We start from the raw sequence: 22,929 nt of genomic DNA on the forward strand, positions 1-22,929 counted from the left end.
GAGCCACGGAGTTAATCCCCCCCCCTCCGCCAGCGTTTGCTCCCTCCCGGAGATTCACATCTAACGCCCGCTTACCGTTGCTTCCGGGTTTCTGCCGTAGCCTAGGAAACCGTTAGCTGAGTGCGGCCTAGATACCTTGGAGCAGCCTCTCCTCGATTTTTCTAAGAGAAAATGCATTATGGCAGCCTAGAAATGGCTGGTTAAATATGACAGCCAATATGTTATCAACTGGTGTTAAAATGCAACTGCCAGTAATTTTAGCATTGGAATGAAAAGGTTGAAGTAGGAGAAACCTTAACTTTCTTAGGACTGTGTTGAGAAAACAATAACTACTTATTTAGGTCTTTTGGGTGATTTTATGAATTTTTTTCCCCTTAAAAGATTGAGACAATGCCCGTTTGCCTACTTTAAAACGTAACAGCTAAAATTTTAAAATTAGCATTTTCTGGCACAATCAAATGCTGAACAATTCTAAGCCACCACTTTAAGGAATGATTTTTTATTTTTAAAAAAGGTTCAAAGATAATTGTTTTTATTTTTGATACAAACGACATCAACGTGTTTATAGTGACCTCTTCTGGCTAGTAGAGATTTTTGTTTTTTAATGCACTCCAAAGCCTCTGCTGGTCATAATTCCTTTTTTTTAATGGAACCATCAGGTTTCAGATGCAAGAAAGCACACTTTGCTTTACAAAATGGGTTCAGTTTCTTCAAATGTTGTTAAGTCATGTCCGACTCTTCGTGACCCCATGGACCAGAGCACGGCAGGCCCTCCTATCTTCCACTGCCTCCCAGCCGGCTGCAAAAGAAATATTTTCAGTTGTCCTTTTAAGCCAATGATAGGAATAATTTGAAGAGATTTCAGGGTTTTTTTGTGTGTGTTTTTTTTCTGCGTGTAGAAGGAAACTGGACAATGATTTTTTAACCCAATTCTCCTACTCTGACTGGCAGCTGCTTTTCAAGGATCACATTCCTGAACCTCATACCTTGTCCTTTAAAGTGGAGGCAGATTCAACCCAGACCTACTAAATGTAAAGTCTCTGCTTTACCCACTGAGTGATGTGGGCACAGCTCCTGAGAGACATCAGAATATATGCTTGTAACTCACAAGCTTGTTCCAAAGCTCTGTTGCACAAGAATTTAAATGTGCCATACTGTATGTAAAATTCGACCATGCCCATTCTACACCACTTCCTCGCACACAACACAGCCCATTTCCAATCCACTATTAAGTTAATATCCTCAGGAAAAAAAACAAAAAACTGGTCCACTCCCCTTCATGGCTCATTCCCTTTCAACAGTCATAATATCTGTGAGTATTCCGTAACATCACGCAGCAAATAGCCCAACATTATAGCTGTCAACAACTGGTATACATATAAAAATTTCCAGCAAAGAAAACAAAATATTGTCCAGGGTATTTCAATCTGTTTCCCTGCACTGAGATTTCCCACTGGGATTTTTTTTCTTTCTTTTTGCAGCAGCAGCACAAAATCCAATAAGAGTTTTCGTCTTTTTCCAATTAGATGATGCTGTTTGGGCTACCCAAAGATCCAGGATCCAATGATAAGTTTTCTGTTCTTATGTAGAATATATACCATCTAAAAACAGTGACAATTCATTGAAATGGTACAAACATTTATAAGAAACTCATTTCTGTCGGGTCTCATTGAAAAAAAAAGTTACCAAAGATTTACTTAAAAAGATACCATAGTAGAAGAAAACCAAATGACGAGCAAAGATATGTACACATATTACATTCGTCTCTGTAAAAAACCAACCCACATCATGATCTTCTAAATATAAAAATACAATATACAAGGTTTTAATGAACAGAAGGCAATAAACTCAACACAAGCTGTATACCACTGTCTTGGCAATTTTAGAATATGCTAAAAATATTCACTATTCAATGCTTCTGAATAACAGTGTCAGCTCAGCCTGGTTATTGGACTGTAGATGTAAAATAGGAAAAAATTAAGAACCTGGAAGAGAAATATTGCCAGCAAGCACAGGATGGTGGTATATGAGCCGTCAACTTGGGCTCTCAATTTACTGACAAAACCCCCTTTTTTCATAATTATGTATGAGGGAGGCTCTGGGTGAGGAATGTTTGATAGACTTCAGGCATCAGAAACACAGAAGCAGTGAACTTCAGCAGCCGTATCTGAAAACTGTTTTTTTTTCCTTTGCTTTAAACACCATGTGCATGCAAATAATTCCAGAGCAGCATTCTGCTGCAAAAATTATTAAGTATGAAATAAAATAATAATCAGAGTCTATGAAGGACTGTGTAAGGAGGCCATGAAATGAGCATGTGGACTGGAACGGCTTTTCCTTCAACCACTTAGTACGACAAAGCTTGAAGGAGGTGGAAATTTCCTTATCGAAGGATTGTTTTCCAGTTTTATACATTTTATCCTTTTCTAGGAATACAGGCCACTGCTCCTTTGCCTGGCTGTTTCAGCCCAATACCATAAAAGTTTATTTTTCTGGTGCAAAGTTTAGCATCTGACACAGATACCGAAAAAAATCAGATTTTCCTCCCAGTTTTCTTAAATACACTTTGCAGGAGTGGGCCATGTATGGGATCTCGCCTCATTGTCAATCCCAGTTACAAGGACCATTTCGACACAGCACTGTCACAAGGACTACACTGCCTTTGCAGAATCTAAAACTTTACATTTCCAACATAATTTTAAAAATCTGACAGCATTTAAAAGAAGGAAGTTCTCGGACTTAAACTGGAGCAGAAATTTAACCAAGAAAGGCTGGCTGTTTAAGAGAGGTGAACGGGAAAAATAGCCACTTGGCCCCACTACCCACCACTGTCCTTTCTAAACCTAAAGACCTTCGTGTTTGCCTCACAACCAGCCTCAGAGGGAGACTAAAAGCTCAAAGTCTAGTCTCCAAAATTTTCTTAAAGCCTTGTGCCCCTCTTCACCATTCCTCGGCTTTCGAACATCAGTGGGCTACAAGCTGAAAAGGAAACAGGAAAGCTGGCTCTGTGGAAACAACTATTAATATACATTTTTAAAAAATCCCACACAATTGAAACCACTGTCTCTTTGTTTTGTTTCTCAACAGCCTCTTGACCCACTTTTTGCGAGAGTGGGGTGGTTTTTTCCTTTCCACAGGCTGATAGGTATTTCTGGAGGCACCTGTCCAAATTCAAGTTTGCTGTAGATCTCAGTTTGCAATACAGCTTTCTGGCTGGAACATGCAACAGATCATAGTTTGTACGTCCCTTGTTTCAAAAACCAACGAAACCGAAATTACTCCAAAGGGGTCCAACACCAAGGAAGCCTGATCTTCCGCTGAACGCAGCCCTTCCTTCTTTCACAGAGAACTTCGCCCCACATCCATGGCAATGAAAAACATATTGCTTGTTTGACGCAATTCTTAGTCTCGCTTCAGTCTGCACAGTTTAATGCCAGCGCTGACAGTATACGCCTCATGACCTAGTGATAGCTCTTCCATTTCTCTCGGCCTCCTTAAACTCCACCGACACTCATGCTTATGATTTCCAGGAATATGTTTTCAATACAATGACACAACTGGACGTTGGGGTCCATGCTATTTAAGTCCCCGGCTCCACTTTTATCAGCTGGGTCTTTAGGAAACCGTTCATAGGGCTTCTCCTTCAGCTGCTGAAGGCCTGTGGACAATTCAAGACAGAAAGAAAGTGGTTGTTAAGGTTCAGGAAGAGAAACCAAGAACGCTTTGGGACCTTGTAGGTGTTTTGCAAAAGGTGACGATAGAACGCAACATTTTACAAGGAAACATGCTGCCTCTTAATGAAAAATAAATTCTTGTTGCTTATATATAATGTAATATGTTACTACTGTATTGTTATCCATACTGTTTTTTAAGCAGAAAATATTCACTATAAATGACTTAAAAGAGCCCAAATCCTCCAAATCAATGTTCTTTGCAACTGTGTTACTCCACTGCTGCAGGAATTTTAACATTTATACAAAATCTGAGGCGTAACTAGGCCTAGCTCCACCCAAGCTTCCTGTTCCTGCCCCAGTGCTATATGGGAACTTTCCTTCTCAGCAGGAAGCTTGGGTGGAGCTAGGCCTAGTTATGCCTCCAAGCCTTCCAAACTTTTTTCTCCAGGTGTATCATGTTATCAGTGTCAATAAGATAGGCAGAACCCCAAGAATGGAGAATTATGGTATTTGTAGTCTGGGAAAAAAAAAACCCAAATCCTATTCCTAACTGCCAGTGCCATCTCCACAAAAGATAAGCTTAACAAAGTGTCAGTAAAGAGACAGCATAATATGAACACCCTCTCCCTGAAGTGCTGTAGTACTGCCCTGCTCTCGGGAGTGAAGAGAGCTTTAAAGCTCTCAGGAACTTTAAAGATGACCCCAGCTCACCACCCACAGGGCTTTTGACCCCGTGACTTACGTGTAATGATTGGGTCAAAGTCTCTTGTCTCGGTGGCCACGTCTGAGGCGCAAACCTGCCCAATCTGGATCAGCAGAGACACAATATCCTCGTAGAGCGGAGGAAACGCTTGGCAGAAGGAGACCAAGCATGGAAGGGTGGGCATAAAAAAGATGTAACGCTTAGCCTCGGTTAAAACTGGCAAGAACAACAGAAAGTGTGTTAAGGGGGAAATGTTTACAGTAAGTGGGATTCCCCCTCCCCCTTTAGCCAGAATTATCCAGACAGAGTGAGAGGTACAAATTCCCCATTCCTGACTCACAACTCAATTTACTCCTCACGAGGTTACCTGTCAGCAGTGTCCCCATGACGTTGATGGCCAAACGTGCCACACTGAGGGATTTGGGAAGAGCGTACTGAATGCACAGGTAGGACAGCAACTGGATGGCGAAAATCTAGAAGGGGAGGTGTCGAAAGGAACAGGAAGGAAGACCACAAGGAAGTTAAATCCGCGCCACCATTTCCGAGGTAGCAAGAACTATTCTGTAATGCTTACTGAACTGCAACTCCCCACCCAGCTTCCCCCATCAACTACGCTGACTGGGGCTGATGGGAGTTGTCATAATATTCGCAACACGACCATTCCCCCAGGGTCAGCAGGAAGGCAGCTGTGACCCAGCGGAGCGGCCACTGCCCGAGGCAATACCTGCTTCTCCAACTCGGGCTGAGCGATCAGCTCAGGGATGAAGTCCAGGCAGATGTGCATGGAAGGGATGCCGGCCACCGTCAAGGGGAGCAGCTCGCACGGATAGCCCTGGACGACCAAAGAAGAAGGAGCAAGAAGATGGAAATTCATGGAAGAGGGAGAGAAAGAGAGAGAGAGAGAGAGAGAGAGAGAGAGATTTCTGGATTAGAGCTGAAACCTCAGGGGAGTGAAAGAGCTGGCAGGAAATGCAAAGGCTAACCTGCCTAGACCCTGTTGGGCTTCCGAAATCAAGACTGCCGGGGAAACACACCTGGAAGTGAACCAACTTGGCGATGTTCGGGTCGGCAATAAACATCTGGTGCAAGAGGCAACAGACGAGGCATTGCACCTCTCGCAGGTTGCACAGGAGGCTGTCCTGCTCCTTCTCCCCACCGCCTCCACTCCCTGCCTCCTCTTCCTCTTCCTCCACCTCCTCCTCCCCTTTGGGTTGTCTTCTGCTCCGAGGACTGGACCCCGTGGTCCCAGAGACAATTCTCAACAGCCGGCCGGAACTGCTGTCCGGAGATTTCTCCTCCTCTAAGGGCAAGCAGATCTCCAGGAGGATCTGGACCGCAGCGCTATCCTGGAAGATCAAAAGAGGTAGAAACAAGCAGTAAAAATGAGCTACAGTTGGGCCCCTTTATTGGCGGGATCAATATCCGCTGATTTACTTATCCACAATCTCATCCAGCACAGAACCAGGGAACGTTTCACTTTTAAAGCGAGCTTCAGCCCGGCTGCCTGTAGCCTCCCTTATGTTTCTGGGTTGGACTGCAACTCCCATCATCCTCAGGGAGTGCAAACATTGGGAGAGGGACAATGGGTGCTGTAGTCCAACAACAGCTGCAGTGGCATGCCTGCCTGTTTTGTGGAGAAAGGCAGCACAGAACAAGCAGCACCTCATACATGCTTGTGTTTCATGGCAAATTTGGGGACGCCAACTTTAGAGGAAAATCTGGGGTGTTTCTAGAGAAGTAAAAGAGACGGTCAGGTTTGTTTTGTGTGGCGCAAAAAGGACTGCTTTGGAAGAAGGGCTGTCTGATGCAGAACAAGGTGGTCCAACAACTGGAACGCAACGGATTCACCTGGAAGGCATTTCGCTCCCTGTGAGCCCTCTCTGCCAGCTTCCTCTGCAGGGACCGTATGAGACCTTCGAAGGAGCCTTACGGAGTTCTTTCGGTGGCGCTTTGGAAGGTCTCACTTCCCCATCCAGACCTCACCCACCGGTAGCGGAGTGGCAGACCAATCCGGGGCCTGGATTTACCTGGGCGGCCAGCAGAGCGTTTTTCAATTCTTCCCGTGTCACCTCGGGGGTGTCGAGGCCCATGACGTTGTTCTGAGAGGGCCTGTTGTCCTGGTCAGCCGTTTCCTTGAGGTGGGCGCTCAGGTAGGCCTTGGAGGCAAGCAGGTAGCCATTCAACATGCGGAGCGTCAGGTCCATGAGAGGGGGACACCTGCGGGCACGGGAGGACAAAGGGCAGAGGGACAGACAAGGAGGGGGCTCAGAAAAAGCTGGTCACCGCACAATGAGGGAAGGACAATGCTTAAGCGGCACCGGGCAGCTTTTCACTGCTCACCCCAGAAGCCCAAATTTGGAAGGAAGCACTGAATTCTCACTTACGCATTTAAAGGAGGCACACAGAGACTATCGCATCCTTGCGACACTCGGATAGTTTCCTACTAGACCCAGGAAAAGCCCGGATAAACGCATACACACACAACCCGATTCTTTCCGAGTCAATCTGCTGCTTGCTTTTGGAATTTCAGCAAGCCAAGTCACTCTCTGCAGCCATGAGAGCTAGAAACTTGCTCTCTCTTTTTTGGTGAAGCTGAGGGATCCCAGCTTTGCTGTCTTTTGCCTCATGAACTCCTGCAGAAGCTCAGAGCACGAGGTGGTACTGGAGAGCAAGAAGGGGCCGGGAGGAGGATTTACCTGAAGACCCTCTGGTCACATCTTAACACTATCAGTGGGTCAATCATTAGATCCTTCTGAGTGTACTTTTGTTGCCTGACGATCTTCACGGAAGGCTGCAAGGCATTCACCGTCATCACCCACAACCTGGGAAAATAAAAGAGGGCAGCAAAGAAAGACAGGGTTGAGCGGCATCTCCACACAGGACATGGACCCTTTTTGGGAGCACACATTCCATGATTGGCCACAAGACAGCTCTCTAGGACTATGGGTTTCAAAAAAAGTTCCCCACAGCCAGCTGTCCCAGGGAGAAGCCTACTAGGAAGACGTGAAAGCAACTGCTTTCCCACATGGCTGGCTAGTCCTCATGAGCAAGTTCAGATAGACTGCTCTGTTATGTGGAGGTTCCATTTTGTTACTACCATCAGGGTGCCTAAGGGAGAGCTCTGCTTGGTTGCACCCAAAAGGCTCACATAGACCACTCTCGTCTTTTGGGAAGCCCAAAAATCAAGACGGGATGGTAACAAACGCCCTTCCGCGGTGGCTTCCCAGGTCGAGAGACTCCCGACAAGGGGCACGCAATGCAAGGCAAAGGCTCAAGCAGCATCCGCCAAAACCTCCTTCCCACCTTCGAGGCATGACCATGTTCAAGGCCATCCACAGCCTGTTGACCGTCTGGAGGAGCCTCCGAGGGATCCCGGGGCAGAGCAGCCGATTCATGTTGGATGTCAGCGCCTCCGCGTAAGGGATCAGCTCTCCCGCCGAAAGGAGCGTCAAGTGCTCCAGTATCTGCAGGACCCGGGTGCGATTTGATTGCAAAGCTGAAAAGGCTAAGGGGGAAAAAAAGTTTAAAAGAAGTGTTAAACATTTGAGAATATAAGAGGGTGTTCTACGTAAAACTCTGTACAAATAAACTGCTTCGGTAAGGGCGAGGATTGGCTCAAAGGGCTAGTAAATCGCTCGTCCTAACTAAAGCTAAAAAGACTTAAGTATAAGGATGTGTTGCTGGAGACCAAGGCCAAGATCGCCCACCCTCTTGTATTTCCAATCGTAAGAGTTTGCTTACCATTCAATGGGTGATTCAATGGGTCAACTCGTTAAGGGTCAGGGTCTTAGGAACTTGAAGTAGGAACAACACTGCTCAATACAAATGCATAAGCTTAAAAAAAAAGGACACCAGTGGTTCCCAGCCTTGGGTCACCCTGGTGTTCTTGGACCGCAACTCCCAGAAACCCTGGCCAGCATAGCTGGTGGTGAAGGCTGCATTCTGGGAAATGCAGTCCAAGAACCCCTGGGTTACCCAAGACTGGGAAACCCCTGCCTTATACAATTCCATGTCGATAAGGGAAGAGGCGTACCTTCCTGGAGCTGCTTGGGGGAATACTTTTTAGCCGCATTGGTGAGGAGCATCCTGCGTAGCAAAGTGTCGGTGCCAGTGATGTGTTCCTCGCAGATCCAATCGTCCACGATGCAAAGGTGGGGATAGTTGGTGGCCAGGAGGCGCAGCAGCGCAGAATGCAAGCCTTCGGAATTCGGAAGAGAGATTGGTTCGCATTTATCACAACCAACACATTCTCCAACAGAAATTTTCTGCACGGTTCGGAGATGATAACGTTGCGTCAAGCGCAGCAGTGACCCCCAGTACTAAGTGCGTTTCATTCTGCAGTTTGCAATATGACAAATTCTGCACTGGAGCAATTCAGATTTTGCGCCAATGGGGGGGGGGGGGCAGAAATGACATCCCAACATCGATTCACAGTTTGTCCACATGATATTTTCTCCTCCGTTGTCCTAGTTGGGTTGTTTTGCTTTGGGAAAAGAGCCCAGCCAGCCCAACCAGACACCAAACCCCGGTAGACCTTACCTCCCAGTTCCTGCTGCAGTCCCTGAGCTTGTCTGATGAGGTACTTGATTGGGATCTGGTCCATTAAGGCCGGCGAGTAAGATTTGGGTTTCCTTTGCATGGCAGCTGCGACCAAAAGGGACAAGTGAAGTGATCATTACATCAATTAAGAAATACAGCAGGACTGTGAGAGCCATAGGCAATCGGTTCCAAGCTCCTGCCCTCCCCCCCTGCAGATGCCGAATACCGTGGATAGTTGCAAACTCTGTGCACAGCATGGTGTCTGGCACCCTCTAGTGACCGGTTCTGATAATTACATCATGGAAATAAATACTTCTGGGATTTTTCATTTAACAATTTAAATATTTTTAGACCATGGATAAGCAAAACTGTGGATACTCATCTCATGAATACAATGGTTCTATTACTCTACTGCAACCCACAGTACAGTGGTGTTCTGCAAACAGTTTGTTGTAAATATATGCCAGGGTATTAGGAATCATAACATTCGTGCTATTTGGCTCACACAGCAAGCTGCCTTTTAATGACAGTCGATCCGTCTTGCTCAGCGCTGCCAACTCGGAGTGGCAGCAACGGATCTCCGAGGTTTCTTTCCGGATTCCTTCCAGACCCTACACACAGACCCTTCCCACGCCTTAGTGATCTCCCGCCCCAGGAGGAACCAGTCCTGGCCCAGCTTAGCTTTCCCAAATCAAACCCTGTGTTTACAGCAGTACTGTAGGCACCGAGGACCCAACCAAGCGCAGGTTCTTTGGCTGAGGTTGCCCTGCCCCACCCCAACCAGCCTTGCCAACCCCATACCCAGGGTCTTGGAGCTGGCCAGGATGGCTTCTTCGTACGACAGGACGTAATACATAACCAGAAGCTGGGCTGTGATTCCGTAACGTGGATTCCCACGAGCGTTCTCGCCTCCCTGGGAATAAAAAAATGCAGACGATGCATAACAGGAAGGCCACGGTAATAGACAAGGGGCGACAGAGACTGAGGGGGAAATGGAGGTTAGGGAAGAAATAACAGAAAGAGAATGGAGCTACAAAAGTGTCAAGCCTGCAGCTGTCTCCTTCCACTCCCCAAAACACAAAACCTATCCTCACTATTTTCCCATAAAGTTTCGGGCTTTTGTACCTTGTTTTTCTGCTGCAATAAAAGAACACGGGAAGAGGGGGAGGAATTGGACAAGGCATTGCTAATGTCCACCAGCAGTCCTTTGCACAATGGATGATGACCTCTGGCCGGAGGTGCACGGATGGGGAAGGAGGCTTGCAGGCCAGAAATTAGTTCTCTGTTTTGAGCTGGGTTTAAGGTTGCAGGACCCTCCAACGTGTACAGAGCCTCTGCGGCCAAAGGATGCACGAAAGCAGTAGGATTCAGATCCAAACCTCCTGGTGCAGAAGAATGCTCCCTTTTAGGTATATATCTGCACCCGCCCACCCACATACATACCCCCATAATTCCTTCGAAAACATTCAAGATTTCCTGCTCGGTGATGGGCTGGTTGGTCGCTTCTGGGTTGGACTTGGAAGCTGGTGTGAGGACGGAGTTGATGTAGACGTCAACGAGGGGCAGCAGCTGAGGATGGAGCGGGGTGGTGGTCTCACACAGCTGCCGATAGATCCAGTCCTTAAGAGAAATAGAAACAGCGAATTTAGCCGCCCGAGCTTCCACCGACAGACCGGGAGAAAATCAAGTCCCCAGATTTGCTTTTCCATCAAGCATGAAATCTCCGGAGAAAGGCCAGGTTCTGGGTTTTCGCGGCCCCTCGATCAAAACGCTCCCTGCGGGACTGTCACTTCAGGCCTCCCTGTCTTTCAGAAGACCACAGAAGCAAGCCGGCGAGTTGAAAGGTCTTATTTTTTTCCAGATCACTCCACCCGCTTGCTGAGGCTTTCATCTAAGCCTGGGAGGGCGGTGGTGAGGTAGGTGCTCTCCCTACAGGTGGTGGCGAGCGCCCCAACCCTGGAGGCGCTCAAGACAAAACGAGACAACCATCTGTTAGATATACTTTGATTGGAGCAAGGGGGCGGGACTCAAAGAACCGTAAAATAATTGAGTTGGAAGGCGTCCTTTAAGGCCATCGAGTCCAGATCAAGGAATCCAAATCAAAGGAGATCTGGTGGCCCTGTTTTCTCTTGAAGGCCTCCATCCTCGGAGCGCTCACCACCTCCTGAAGATCATGGGTCCTGTTGTCATCCTGCTCTAACAGTAAATAAGTTTCTTCTTGAGATTCAGCCTCAATTGAGCTTCCAGGTCCATGATTTTGTGATTCCACGATTCTACACTGAGATGTAGTCCCTGGGTTAAACCAGACCCAATTATTTATACATTCTTCAACCCAAGATCTTCTACTCTGACGGATGCTTATCTTTCCAGGGGTCTTTCCTACTCCTGATGAGGACTGAACTCGTAACTCTTCAAAACTCCTGCTCCGCCGCTGAGGGGCAGGGCTCTCCGGACGTTTTTGGGGCGACGTACCTTGATGGAGACTTTATGCTTGGTGAACGACCGGCTCCGGAGAAGCTGGTAGATACAGTGGATGGGCAGGAAGCCCGTGATGTTGGCGCTGAGGTTGCTCGTGACGGCCACACGGACCGCATGGGCGGTCACCACCTAGGAGAGGGAACCAAAAAGCCTAGAGCACAGGAACAGAAGGCTCATCCTACCCGTCCGTGAGCGTAGCGGCTCACCTTCCCCTCCCGTTACCTGCTCCGTGAAAATCTCTTGGGTAAAGATGGTCTTCATGCGACTCAGAGAACTTGGTTTAATGACAATCTGGGAAAAGGGAAACAGATGACGAGCCTGCTATGAGATTCTGCTTTCACATCTATTCTTCCTTTGCCCGCTCACCCCCTTCTTTAGTTTAAAGCAAGTACTTTGTGACTGAAATCCAACTAAATCAACACTAAGGGTCGGCTTACTGAATCGAACAGACTTACACAGGAGAATGCGCCAAATCCCCACGAGTTCAACGGACCTTCTCTAAAATCAAATTACTATGGGATTTCAGCCACTGCCTGGCTAAATTAAGCTTGGTGGGAAGTTTCATTAGCGTCTCCATGAACAGTTACTACTAAAATTAAAATACATTTTAAAAATTCTTGTTACCAGCCATTAACTTTCATACCCTAAAAATCCAAGCATGTTTAATGAATATTTCTGAACACAGGATGAATTAATATTTGTGTACTTAGGATGAAGGTGGTGTCTGGGCCACACCACAGACACACATAGTCGAAACTGTCTATTCCTCTCTGTATGAGACTAAAAATATAAAATACATAAAAATTAGCCTATTTTGGACCCAAAAAAGGCCACTAGGAGAGTCTCGTCGCCTGCTACCCGAATCTTTCTCCTGGATTTTTAACCTGGGACTTCCTGTACGATAATTATTTTCTCAAAGATTAAATAAGACACTATTTTGGGGGGAAGATCCAGATAAAGTGATGACTTAAACAGTGACAGAAGAAGCAATGATTTATATGCCCAGTCTAGCCCAATACAGCTCACACGGACTGGCAGCATCTCCTCCAGGATCACATGCCGAAACCGGGCTCTTCTGCACCCGACGCGCCTGTGCTCTCCTCTTGAATTCTGGCCCCTTCCCATTTTTCATCGTATCGCTGCAACTTCTTCATGAAAACGAGATTTTTCAAGTGCCCCCCCCTTCCCTCCCGGCGAGAGGCGGAACCCGAATCAAACCAGCCAGGAATGAATTTGGAACTCGTGGCAGTGGGGTGCGGAGTTTATTCAGCAACAGGCAGATGCTTACCTTCATTCCCAGAGTGGAGCAGACCAAGTCAATGATGGCACTGAGCTGGCTGCTGTGGAAATACATGGCAACCAGCAGAAGCATCTCACCAAAGGAGGCCGATACCCCAGAAGTGCTGTCGGAGGCACGAGGCAGGAAGATTAAGAAAAAGGAGGATCCAGTTCAAGATTTTTGCAAATGGGGGGTGGAGGGAACAGGAAACAAAGCCTCATGGGGGGGGGAGTTGTATTTATCTACTTTTCTAGGCAAAGGAAGCATAGCCTCACCTTTCAAAATAAGCTTCTTCTTTGATCATCCAACTCAGCCAGATCACCATCAGTTGCTCCTGTTCCGGAGTGCTAAAAAAAACACATGGGAGTTTGATGTTGTTCGAAACCAACAGCATAAGGGGGGGGAGAGGAGAGGGTTTTAAAAAATAATTAAGTGATGGGTGAGCAATGAATAACCACCTGAACGCTCCAAAATGAAAAGAAAACAAGACATTGAGAGAAGCACCTTGCTAGGTTTCAAATGTTAGATCGGGGTGGGGTGGGGGTGGGGGTGGGGGTGGGGGTGTTGTCGAAGCTAAAGAGTGAATCTCCTTTTTGGGAAGTTTCACTTTTGAAAAAGAAGAGGGTAAAAATTAAACAAAAACTAAAGCAAAATTACACTGAATGGAATAAAGAATCCTTATCTTGGTTTATTATCGTTTGGCTAACAGTCAAATGAAGGCGTGCGTTGGTCTTCATGCCTTTATTTGACTGTTTCCCTCTTACCTTTAGTCCTTAATGTGTTTTAGAGACTTTAATAAAATAGTTCAAGTGCCTTAGTTTTTAACGTGCTTTTACTGACCCCGAGATCTTCCAATATAAGGCAGTTTACGAAAAGTTTAATAAACAAGTATGAAGGAAAGATCGTTTAAATTAGGTCCCTTCCCCTCAATATCTCACCTCTAGAGAAATGCTTGGTTTTTTCAGTGTCCACAAACCCTAAAATCTTCACCCAGCCAGCGAATTTCTCCCTTCTCCCGCTGCTAACACTCATCTCCCCTTTTCCTGTTTATGAAAGATCCCTGTTGGGGGCAAAAAAGGGGGGGGGGGTTACCTGACCAGCGTGGAGAAAGCCAGCAGCATGCAGAAGGAGAGCGAAACGAAGCGGACGCCGGCCGGGGTGGCCGGAGGGCGGCTCGTCATGAGCTGCAGCAGCTGCTCAGCTTCCTCGTCGGTCGGCCTGCAAGACGCCGATGACACCAAAAGAGAAAATCAGCCACTCTGGGAGGGCAGGATACGTCCCTTCTCTCCCCCCCCCCGCAATGGAGGGAAAGGGCATGCAGACAACAGTTCCATACAGGGCTGTGTCTCGAACCCAGCCCATTCATTACCAACAAAGGCAAAAACTACACGTGAACAACCAGGATATGTAAAGTTCACTAAATATTGTGGTCAGCCGTGTTTCTGACAGCGTTAACAGACCCCCATGGAATAAACAGCCAGACCTTCTAGCGCCACACTCGGGAACGTGCGGTCTTCCCAGATGCTGCAGGACCTTTACTCCCACCAATACCAGCTGGTATAGGCCAACAGTGAAGGATGATGGGAGCCGTAGTTCAGCAAACACCATCTTTCCCAAAGCTAATCCCTCCCAATGCCACCATTTTTCTTAGGACCGTTGCTCTATTCTGCCTTTCCTCCGGTGGGTTCAAAGCAGACGGCTCTCTGTCTCCTTACACACAACCTCCTTGTGAGGTAGGATCAAGCTGAGACAGAGAGGGGAGGGAGAGAGAGCAGCTCCTGGTTACCCAGGTGCAGCCTGCTTGGTGGTGGCCCCTTTTGGAAAGTTTTAAGTCAAAGGAGCCTTGCAGGGGATGCCTCTGTACACATGATCCACTCTATAGGCATGGCTGAACTTTATCCTTGCAGCTCTGAACCTTATACTGGAGGCAGCACAATTGCTTCATATTTGGCAGGAACGGAAATCCAAACTAATTCCACTAATCACTCAGTGGTCAAACAAACACGGCAAAACACTGGGACGAGAAAGCTAATCCCATTACAGATTTCTTTTAAAAGTTCCATGCCTCAATGGGAACTAGAACCTTGACCTCCACTAGGGGATAACTTAAAAAAAATTGCTCTTTTTTTTCAGCTCTCACTAACCCTGGTTTGTATGACCAACAAGCTGGGATGGCAAACTGTAATTCCAAATGTTGGAAGGGGACATATGGGGGAAAAGGGGCTTCTGGGTCTTTACAAGACCCCCCCTTTAAGGGTGACAACGTCGCTCTGAAAGATGCTTACTTCAGCCCAGCGATACCCATCAGAGCGCAATAAAGACGGAGGAGGGCGCTGGCTTTCACCACGTTTTCTTCTTTAAGCCCCGAACAGGCCGAGAGGCCGGATTCTGCGTCAGCTCCTGCTTCTTCCTTAATGCGGAGGCTGCGGGAAGCGGGGAGGATCCCCACCAGCTCCAGGAGCAGCTGTCGTCTCATCTGCCAAAGCACGGAGCCGATGCTCTCTCTCTTCCTCTAATGGGGACAAAGGGGACAAGAAACCTAGATACATCCCTAAGAAGCTGTAACACTCAGTAATCATAGTTTGCTTCCCCTTAGTAATCATGGTTTGATATCCAACTACCTAAATCACAACGGAGGACAGGGTTAGACCCTAGGGTGTGAATCCCTGGCTTAAAGCAGGCACACAAACCGTGGTTAAGCACTGCATCAGAAACACATCAAGCTCTGCGGTTGAAGTTGTTTGCCCGCTTGTGTCAGTTCCTTGTGACACTCCCCCTATCCAAGCTCTCCCAGCCGAGTTCAACAAGCCAAACCACAATTTCTTTGTAGGCCTGGAATTGTAACCTGGGGTTGAAGCAACAAACCACAGTTAAAGCAAACCGCGGTTGAAGGCTCAGGCTAGGTCTGCGTAGTGGCATTTTGAAATATGTTCTTCTAATAAGACTGCTTCAGTTCTGTTCCTCTCCTGCTACTGCCTTTTAAAAACACAGATTTAACATATAGTCCCATTTAAAAATCAGTCTGAATTGACTTGACAGCATGCAAATATTTCCATTATCGTTATTATTGTATCGGACAGCTTGTGAGAGCTGGTGCTCCCCCCCCCCGCCCTGCAGTTGGTGTTCTTCACAAACTATGGTCAAAAGAGTTCTCACCTGTTGCCCATTCCGGATAAAAGTCCCGAACCAAGTCCGAACTTTAGCATTGGTTCCGAGCAATAAGCCGCTTACAAAGCACACGAGGTCACTCACGGTGTCTTCAGAGGCCTCGTTCTTGGTGTGATCCAACGTCAAAGCCACCCCGAGCCCTGGCAAATGGCACTCTTCCACCTCGTCAAAGGAAAAGGAAGAGGAGAAGGTAATGGTTGGGCTGCACATCGGGAAACCCAAGTTTCTAGTCCTCATTGTGACATGGAATCCAACGGGGTGACCTAGAGCCTGTCATTCTCTCTCAGTCTGGCCTGTCCCCAAAATATTGAGAAGTAGCAAGCCATGTACGGCACCTTAAGCTCATTGAAGAGTGAGGTATAAAATAAAGACGCATATAAAACATATATGTTCCTCCTTTCCTCGCACCCGATGGAAACCAACCCTAGGAACCTGCCTGGCTCCAGCCCCTAAGGCCGCAAGAACCTAATAAAAACGATGGAGGTCCAAGAAACCAAGGTCCAGCCACAGACACAGACGCTCCATGTGACCACCCCCCCCTTCTCCACCCACCACCCCCTTTTTCAGCAAAAGGATGGGCACCGGGCTTACCACCATGCCACGCACTCTCAGGGCCTGGGAGGGGTTCATTTTGCACAGCTGGCGCAGAGCGTCCGTCCTCCGGCGGCCCCCAAAGCTTTCTTCGTCCTGTCGCTCGCCGTTCTTGATCAAGCCCCTACACACTGGAAAGGCAGAGAGCGTCCACGGGCCCGTTCGTTCACGATATACACACTGTGCTCAGCCACTGGACATGCTTATCATCATAATCTCAGAGCTGGAAGGAACATAGTTAAAAGTCCAGCCCAAGGCAAGGAGGCACCAAGGGGGAATCCAACTCCCAACGTCGGGCTCCGCAGCCAGAGACCTAAACCATTGAGCCTAAAACAGTTCTTGCTTGTCTGGAAACCCACCTGAATGGTTCGGCTGCATCCGCATTTCCCAATTGTTTGCTTGGAGGGAAAACTCTCTCGTGCCCCATAAATAAAAAGCAATTTAAAAACACCAATGAGGCCAAACTACGGCCATCCATAAAAGAGACTTCCAGCTTCTCCTTGGTATTCTGGTTCCCAGCTTATACTGTGATGTTCCACAGAGCCTCTGGTCTTTAAATCTGGCCCAAAGAACTGTCTTTAATCTATTCTGGCGGAATGTTGAAATAAAAAAAAAAGTCCAACTCATCCAACCTTCCCGATGCTCTCTGGGTGAATTTGCTATTCGTTAAGCTAGATACCTTCGTTAAAGCTGTCGGGAACGTTGGCCACTAAGAGACACAGGAACCAAGCCCCATTCTTCACGTGCAGTAAAGCTTCGGCCACGTCGACAATCGGCAACAGCGAAGGAAGCTCTGAAAGGAAAGGATTTTATTTTTTTTAAAAGAAACTACATCCCTCACCAGTCTAACTTCATGGTTTTCCGAGTCAACCACATTATACGCTGGTTTGTTTGCTGATGAAAATTGAGGGTTTCTTCACGATGCAAATACTAGCTTTAGAAGGCAAACCTACCCAGTTTATATAATCCGCACGCGTTAAAATTCCCATCCACTTGAAGGGATAAAATTAAGATAGGAAATTTACACACACACACACACACACACACAAATTATGATTTTGCTTGGACTTCTAACTGAAATCCTGGAACAAAATCACACATTTGTGTGGATACAAGATGCACAAAGACACACTCTGGAGAGCAGGTTACCTGCTTGGAGGATGCATAGCACATCAGCGGCTTCTTCCAGATAAACAGGGCTCTCAAACAGCTCTGGCGACTTGAAAAAAAACTCACCGTTGGAGTCGGCCACCTACAAGAAGAGGTTGTCTTAAAAGAGGATTTCCCCCAGAAGTTAAGAACAGAACACGAAAAGAACACCCGTTGACTGATATGAGAAACAGGACTTAAAATAAGACTTTTTAAACTTCCTGTGATTTCTTGGGACTACAGATCCCAAAATTCCTGCAGGCAGCAGGATGGGTGGCCTTGGTGTCTGGGAGATTCTATGACTTGTGGCCACAAAAAGAGAGAACTTCCTTAGCTTTGCACTTTTAAAAAAATTATGAAGAGAGAACCTCAAACACAAGTGTTTAAGATGTTTTGGACTTCAGCTCCTGTCATCCCCAGCCAATACAGCTCATGGTCAGGAGAAGTAGGGGCCGACGTGCAAAACATGGAGACGATCAAATGTCAATTATCATCATCATAATCTTAGAACTGCAGAGCTGGAAAGGACCCTACACCACCATTGTGCACAACGAAACAAACCTCCCACCTTGGCAGTTCCCCACAGTGCCAGACTACATCTCCCAGCATGCTCAGCAGGCCACCAATCAGTCTCACTTGCTGGGGATGCTGGGGGTTGTGGTCCATTCTACTAGGAAGGCTCCAGGGCAAGGAAAACGGGGTTTAGAAATTGGCCCATGTGTGTGTTTTTAGGGAGTCAGAGAGAAAGACCAGGGCTCACTTTGTTCATAATGGCCAGCAACTCGCTGAGCACGAGGCGGAGCCGCCGAGGGGAATCGCTGTGTTCGAACTCCAGGGTCAGGCCATGCTGCAGCTGGGAGACCAGGATGCTCTCGCCGCTTCCTCCTCCAAGTTTATGCCTAAAGGAGAAGATGAGAGCAGAGCCGCTCAGAACACAGTACGCCGGAGCAGTCTGAGATGGGAAGAATCTTTGCAAATGGCCCTGCAGGGCGAAGACCTCAGATATCCAGGTCAAAAACCTTCGAGAACTCCACCAACAACACTGGGACAGACGGGCTCACACTCTGATCCAGTATGAGACAGCTTCCTCAATCTCTGTTATTTCAAAATTCCGCAACGGCTTTTCACAAACATTATACCAACTAAAACGGCCGTCCAGAATTGCTGCTGGCCCAGAGGTAGATCTCACGTTTTAGGTGCCTGAAACATCTCGGGTTCCGTCCCGAGCACCTTTGGGCAACGCTGAAGCTGGCCGCTTGGGGTTTTCCCATTAACATTTTCCAAAATGTAAACAGCGTTCCAATTCTCAACCAGACCTCACTGGTTAAAAATATGGCATCGCTTTTAACGTGAGCCTGGCTCGCTGTGATTTGTTCTCACTTGGGTGAGGCCTACCTGGAGTCTTAAATCTTTGTCCCTACAGAGTTTCTGGGAATACTGAAACACTGTATTGGTGTTGCTTTTGTTTACCGTTTTCTAGGGTGGCATCTGTTTGATCCTTTTTAGTATCGTATACTGACCTTTTTCAGCTTCTAATATTGTCGTTCAATGGCGCAAACTGCCTTGGGTCCTTTTTAAGGAGAAAGGCAGGGTAAAATAGTTTAAATCAATATAATAAAATAATGTGTGTCTTCTTATATTGCAAATTTGCCGTAAATGTCATCAAGGGGCTAGAGGGGAGATTATAATCATCATCATCATAGAACTGCAGAGCTGGAAGGGGCCCTATTGATCACTGAGGCCAGCCCTTGTCAAGATGAACCAATATGGGTATCTCTTCCAGGGCACCTTGAGGAAACTGTTTCTTCCAATATTCATGGAAGGAATAAATATTAAAATTAACCTGGAAGAAGACAAAGCCCTTCCACTTATTTTTGCAAACCAGACTAAAAATGAATGCATATAATACTTAACTGCATTCATCTGATATTTAATGTTCTCAGAACTATTATTCCTGTAATGATTAAACACTACCATGCCTTCCCTTTGCTCTATCACACTGTGTTTTTCTGCAAAAATCGCAACACCAACAAAAGGAAGAAATGTACCTGCCGCTATACTTCGCCATTACCTCAGCTGCTGCTCTTTGTTCGCATCCTGCTCCAAAGCATGAAAATCCACAGACAGCAAAGCGACAATGGAGTTGACAGCTTCCACTCCGGAAAGGAGGCGAAGAATGAGTTTTTTGTCCTGAGCCCAGCTTTGGCTCTGATCCGCTGGCGCACACAACGCCATGCGCACCAGGCAAGGGAGCAGGAGGCGGAGCTCCGGATCACTCAAGGCTGCTAAACGCACAACGTCCACTTTTTGCATGGCCTCGAAGGCATACGGGCTGACGAACTGCAGGGCTGGGCAGTCCGCCATTTTTGTGAGGCGCAGTGAAAGTCAAAATAACGCAGTGGGTTCGAAGTGACGAGGGAGGCCCTCCGGATGCAGAGCGGCCGGCCAAGATCCCTCATTCCTCAGGACGGCTGCTCTGAAGCGGCTGGTACGCAGGGCATCCAACAGCCAGCAGCTTTATGACAGCACGACATCCCAAAGGTTGCAGACTGCTGAGGAAGGGGTGCACAGAAGACAGAGAAGAGAACAGGTTTATTGCTGTTGCTCCATCCTGAGATAAATAGGCAATTAATAACACAAAATGAGCGCGGGGGGGGGGGGGGGAAACATTCACAGCCATATAGCCTGCTAGAGCCCTTTTTTTTTGATCCAAAAGTGCTACTAAAGTTAGGGAGGTAAAACCGTGAAGTGGCCTTTTCTTCTCTAAAGCACTTTGCAGAATTCAAAAATCTTCCGCATTACCCTGATGTATCCAGCAAAACAAAACAAAGACCATTTGTGTTGAGGTTCCTCCTGCCCACAATTCGGTTTCATGTGTATCTTTAAGGAGCGTGCTCCTCTTAAACACAGATCATCCGCTTCCTACTTATTTCAAACAATGTTTTCTACACCGCAGCTGGAATCCCATTGGTGTTCGCCTATGGGCAAACTCGTCATATAAAAAAAGGCTGGCAACTAACACGACACCAGTTGCCGTCCCGGACACCCGCCTTGTCAGGCAGCTAGCACAATTCACTACCATCTATTCTGTGATTTTATTCATGCATTGATGGATTCAGCTTCTTTTAACGTTTTGCAACTTTAAATATTTAAGTTAAATAAGAACACTTATTTAACGATGTGACGAGGTCACAATAGGCAGGGCAGAATACAGTATAAATATTGCAAATTTAAGGCAGACTGTAAGTATTGCAAATAAATAAATTTGTACAGGAAAATATGTATCTGGAAATGATCATTTGAAAATATAGTTTCCCATGCTTTTGGACCATGAGTGCGAAAAGTATCCCTCAGGGTAGAGGCTGGGGGGGGGGGGGGAATCTAAGAAAAAACGCCGAGCTCTCCCATCGCTGAGCTATTAAAAGTGCCGAATAGGGGCCAAGCCCCCTTCCGAAGGCTCCTGGCCTCTGCCCGGCCCCTCTTGCTTCAGCCTGGCCGACCTCGCAGGGCTATTATGAGGCTGAAAATGGAAGAGGCGGGTGGAGGGAGCAGCTCGGGAGAAAAAGCGGGAAACAGGAAGACCTCCTCGCGGGGAAGAGCCAAGCGAGGGCGGAAGAACAGCAGCCACAGAAAGGAGGGAAATAATTGAAATTAACACGAAGCTGAGGGAAGCTGAGGGGGGGGGGGAAGGGCGCGCGCAAGTGGCCCTCACAAAAGGACCCAGGCGTCCGAGCCTTCCTCTCTCTCCCCGTTGCTAGACCAGAGAGGAGGGGAACCCAGGCGTCCGAGGCGCCCTCAGACCCCACCACCACCACTTGAGACACGGAGGGGATTCCCGCCCCTCCCCCACCCTCAGTATTAAAAACAAACCAACCCAAAATGGGAACATCTGCCTCTCAAAACACACACACAGAGAGTTCGGAAGGGAAGGAAATAGACGTAACACCGCCTTTCCGACGCTCCGGCGGGGGGGGAAGAGGGCGTCACTTCCGCCCGTATTGGCCGGTGCCGACAACGCGCTTCCGGCGCTGGCGGAAATGACGGCATCCGACTTCCGGCGCCCGGCCGGAAGTGGCTGCCCCAGGCTCTCTTCCCTCTGGAGACCGGAAGGGAGGGGCGGAGGAGGCTTTTATCTTTCTCGGCTTCGACGCTCCGTTCCTAGCAGTGGAGGCCTTTCCATCATCCTCAATCTATATGCAACACTGTTGAAAGTTATAATTAGAGCGAGGCAGATGGGTGTTGTTGGACTACGGCTCCCAGAATGCACTTGTAAAAAAAAACCCGAACAAATCTGCATATTTATAGTTATGAAAAATGCTGCAGAATGTAGCTGGACAGTCTATAATATATATTTTAAATGTGCTATTTATGTTTTTGATCCTTTCAGTGTTTTAGTCTGTTAGCTTTATTTATTTATTTACATACAGCTTTACATACTGTTGTTTTACGTTGTGGCTAAAAATACTTAAATAACATTTTTTTTACGTTATGCCATTTGATGTATCCATTTTATAGGCAACACAAGTATGTCTCCATCTACTGAGCAATCCCACTGAATTTATACATGGAAGCCATGCAATTAATGCAGTTAATATTACTCTTTGTTTCATGTGCACAAGATTACAGCACCCTTTACATTATTTTGGCCCCAAATCCACGTCTACATGATCAAGTACAATTGAGTCTATACATAATGAACACACAGAGGAATTTCCAATAGTGAAAATTCATTTTTAAAATAATCATTGTGGTTGTGGTGCTATCAAGCCACCTCCAGCATATGCCCACCACCTTGAATTCACATGGTCTGAGCTGGTTTGTCAAGGGGGGGGGCGGCTTCTGTTCACAGGGGTGCCATGCGTTGCAAGGGACTTGATGCCACAGAACATGAAAAACAAGACGAACCAAAATTCAATCATGCAGGCCCTCTTTCTTATTCTACCTCCATTTCAGAACGGAGAAACCAAGGAAGTTGGACATTGCCCAGCTGTCGTGATCGGGCTTTTATGAGCTGCTTTCAGGTTTGTTATCTTACAAGATAAGGAAGGCTTAAAGTGCAGGAGTCCCTCGTGCCCAGGGGAAACTCCGAGGGAGATAAAGGTGCGGTCCAAGAACCCACGAAGGTCCACAGTTGCATCCGACGGAGCAGCAGCGCCCACGTTCCAGCATCCACTCAGGCTACGAAGCTCCTGGGATCATCTGGGTCCCATCGTTGACCCACCCTGTAAAACTACGAGTGAGTGTGTAACATCACAGTAACCGCTGTGTACAGTAAGTTGGACACGAGTGTAATAAAAATAAGCCTGAGACATGTTTTAACTTTTTTTTTTTAAAAAAAAAAAGCCAGT

The 22,929-nt window shown here is 47.2% G+C and overlaps 1 protein-coding gene across 1 annotated transcript; it reads right to left on the reverse strand.

Moving 5' to 3' along the window:
- Nucleotides 1-1,669: 1,669 nt before the first annotated feature.
- INTS2 (integrator complex subunit 2) lies at nucleotides 1,670-21,554 on the reverse strand. Its single transcript, XM_078379292.1, has 25 exons — nucleotides 21,456-21,554; nucleotides 19,653-20,133; nucleotides 18,342-18,480; nucleotides 17,582-17,684; nucleotides 17,112-17,225; nucleotides 16,433-16,563; nucleotides 15,830-16,003; nucleotides 14,959-15,185; nucleotides 13,766-13,891; nucleotides 12,949-13,020; nucleotides 12,683-12,797; nucleotides 11,617-11,685; nucleotides 11,389-11,523; nucleotides 10,360-10,536; nucleotides 9,718-9,829; nucleotides 8,917-9,021; nucleotides 8,411-8,575; nucleotides 7,681-7,882; nucleotides 7,074-7,199; nucleotides 6,405-6,594; nucleotides 5,412-5,723; nucleotides 5,102-5,209; nucleotides 4,745-4,850; nucleotides 4,417-4,593; nucleotides 1,670-3,658 (listed from the first exon to the last, which is right to left on the reverse strand). Exons 2-25 carry the CDS (start codon nucleotides 19,943-19,945, stop codon nucleotides 3,495-3,497), a joined length of 3,642 nt encoding a protein of 1,213 aa, XP_078235418.1. The 5' UTR covers nucleotides 19,946-20,133; nucleotides 21,456-21,554; the 3' UTR covers nucleotides 1,670-3,494.
- Nucleotides 21,555-22,929: the final 1,375 nt, after the last annotated feature.

Source organism: Pogona vitticeps, chromosome 7, assembly GCF_051106095.1.
Source record: "Pogona vitticeps strain Pit_001003342236 chromosome 7, PviZW2.1, whole genome shotgun sequence".
NCBI classification, from domain to species: domain Eukaryota; kingdom Metazoa; phylum Chordata; class Lepidosauria; order Squamata; family Agamidae; genus Pogona; species Pogona vitticeps.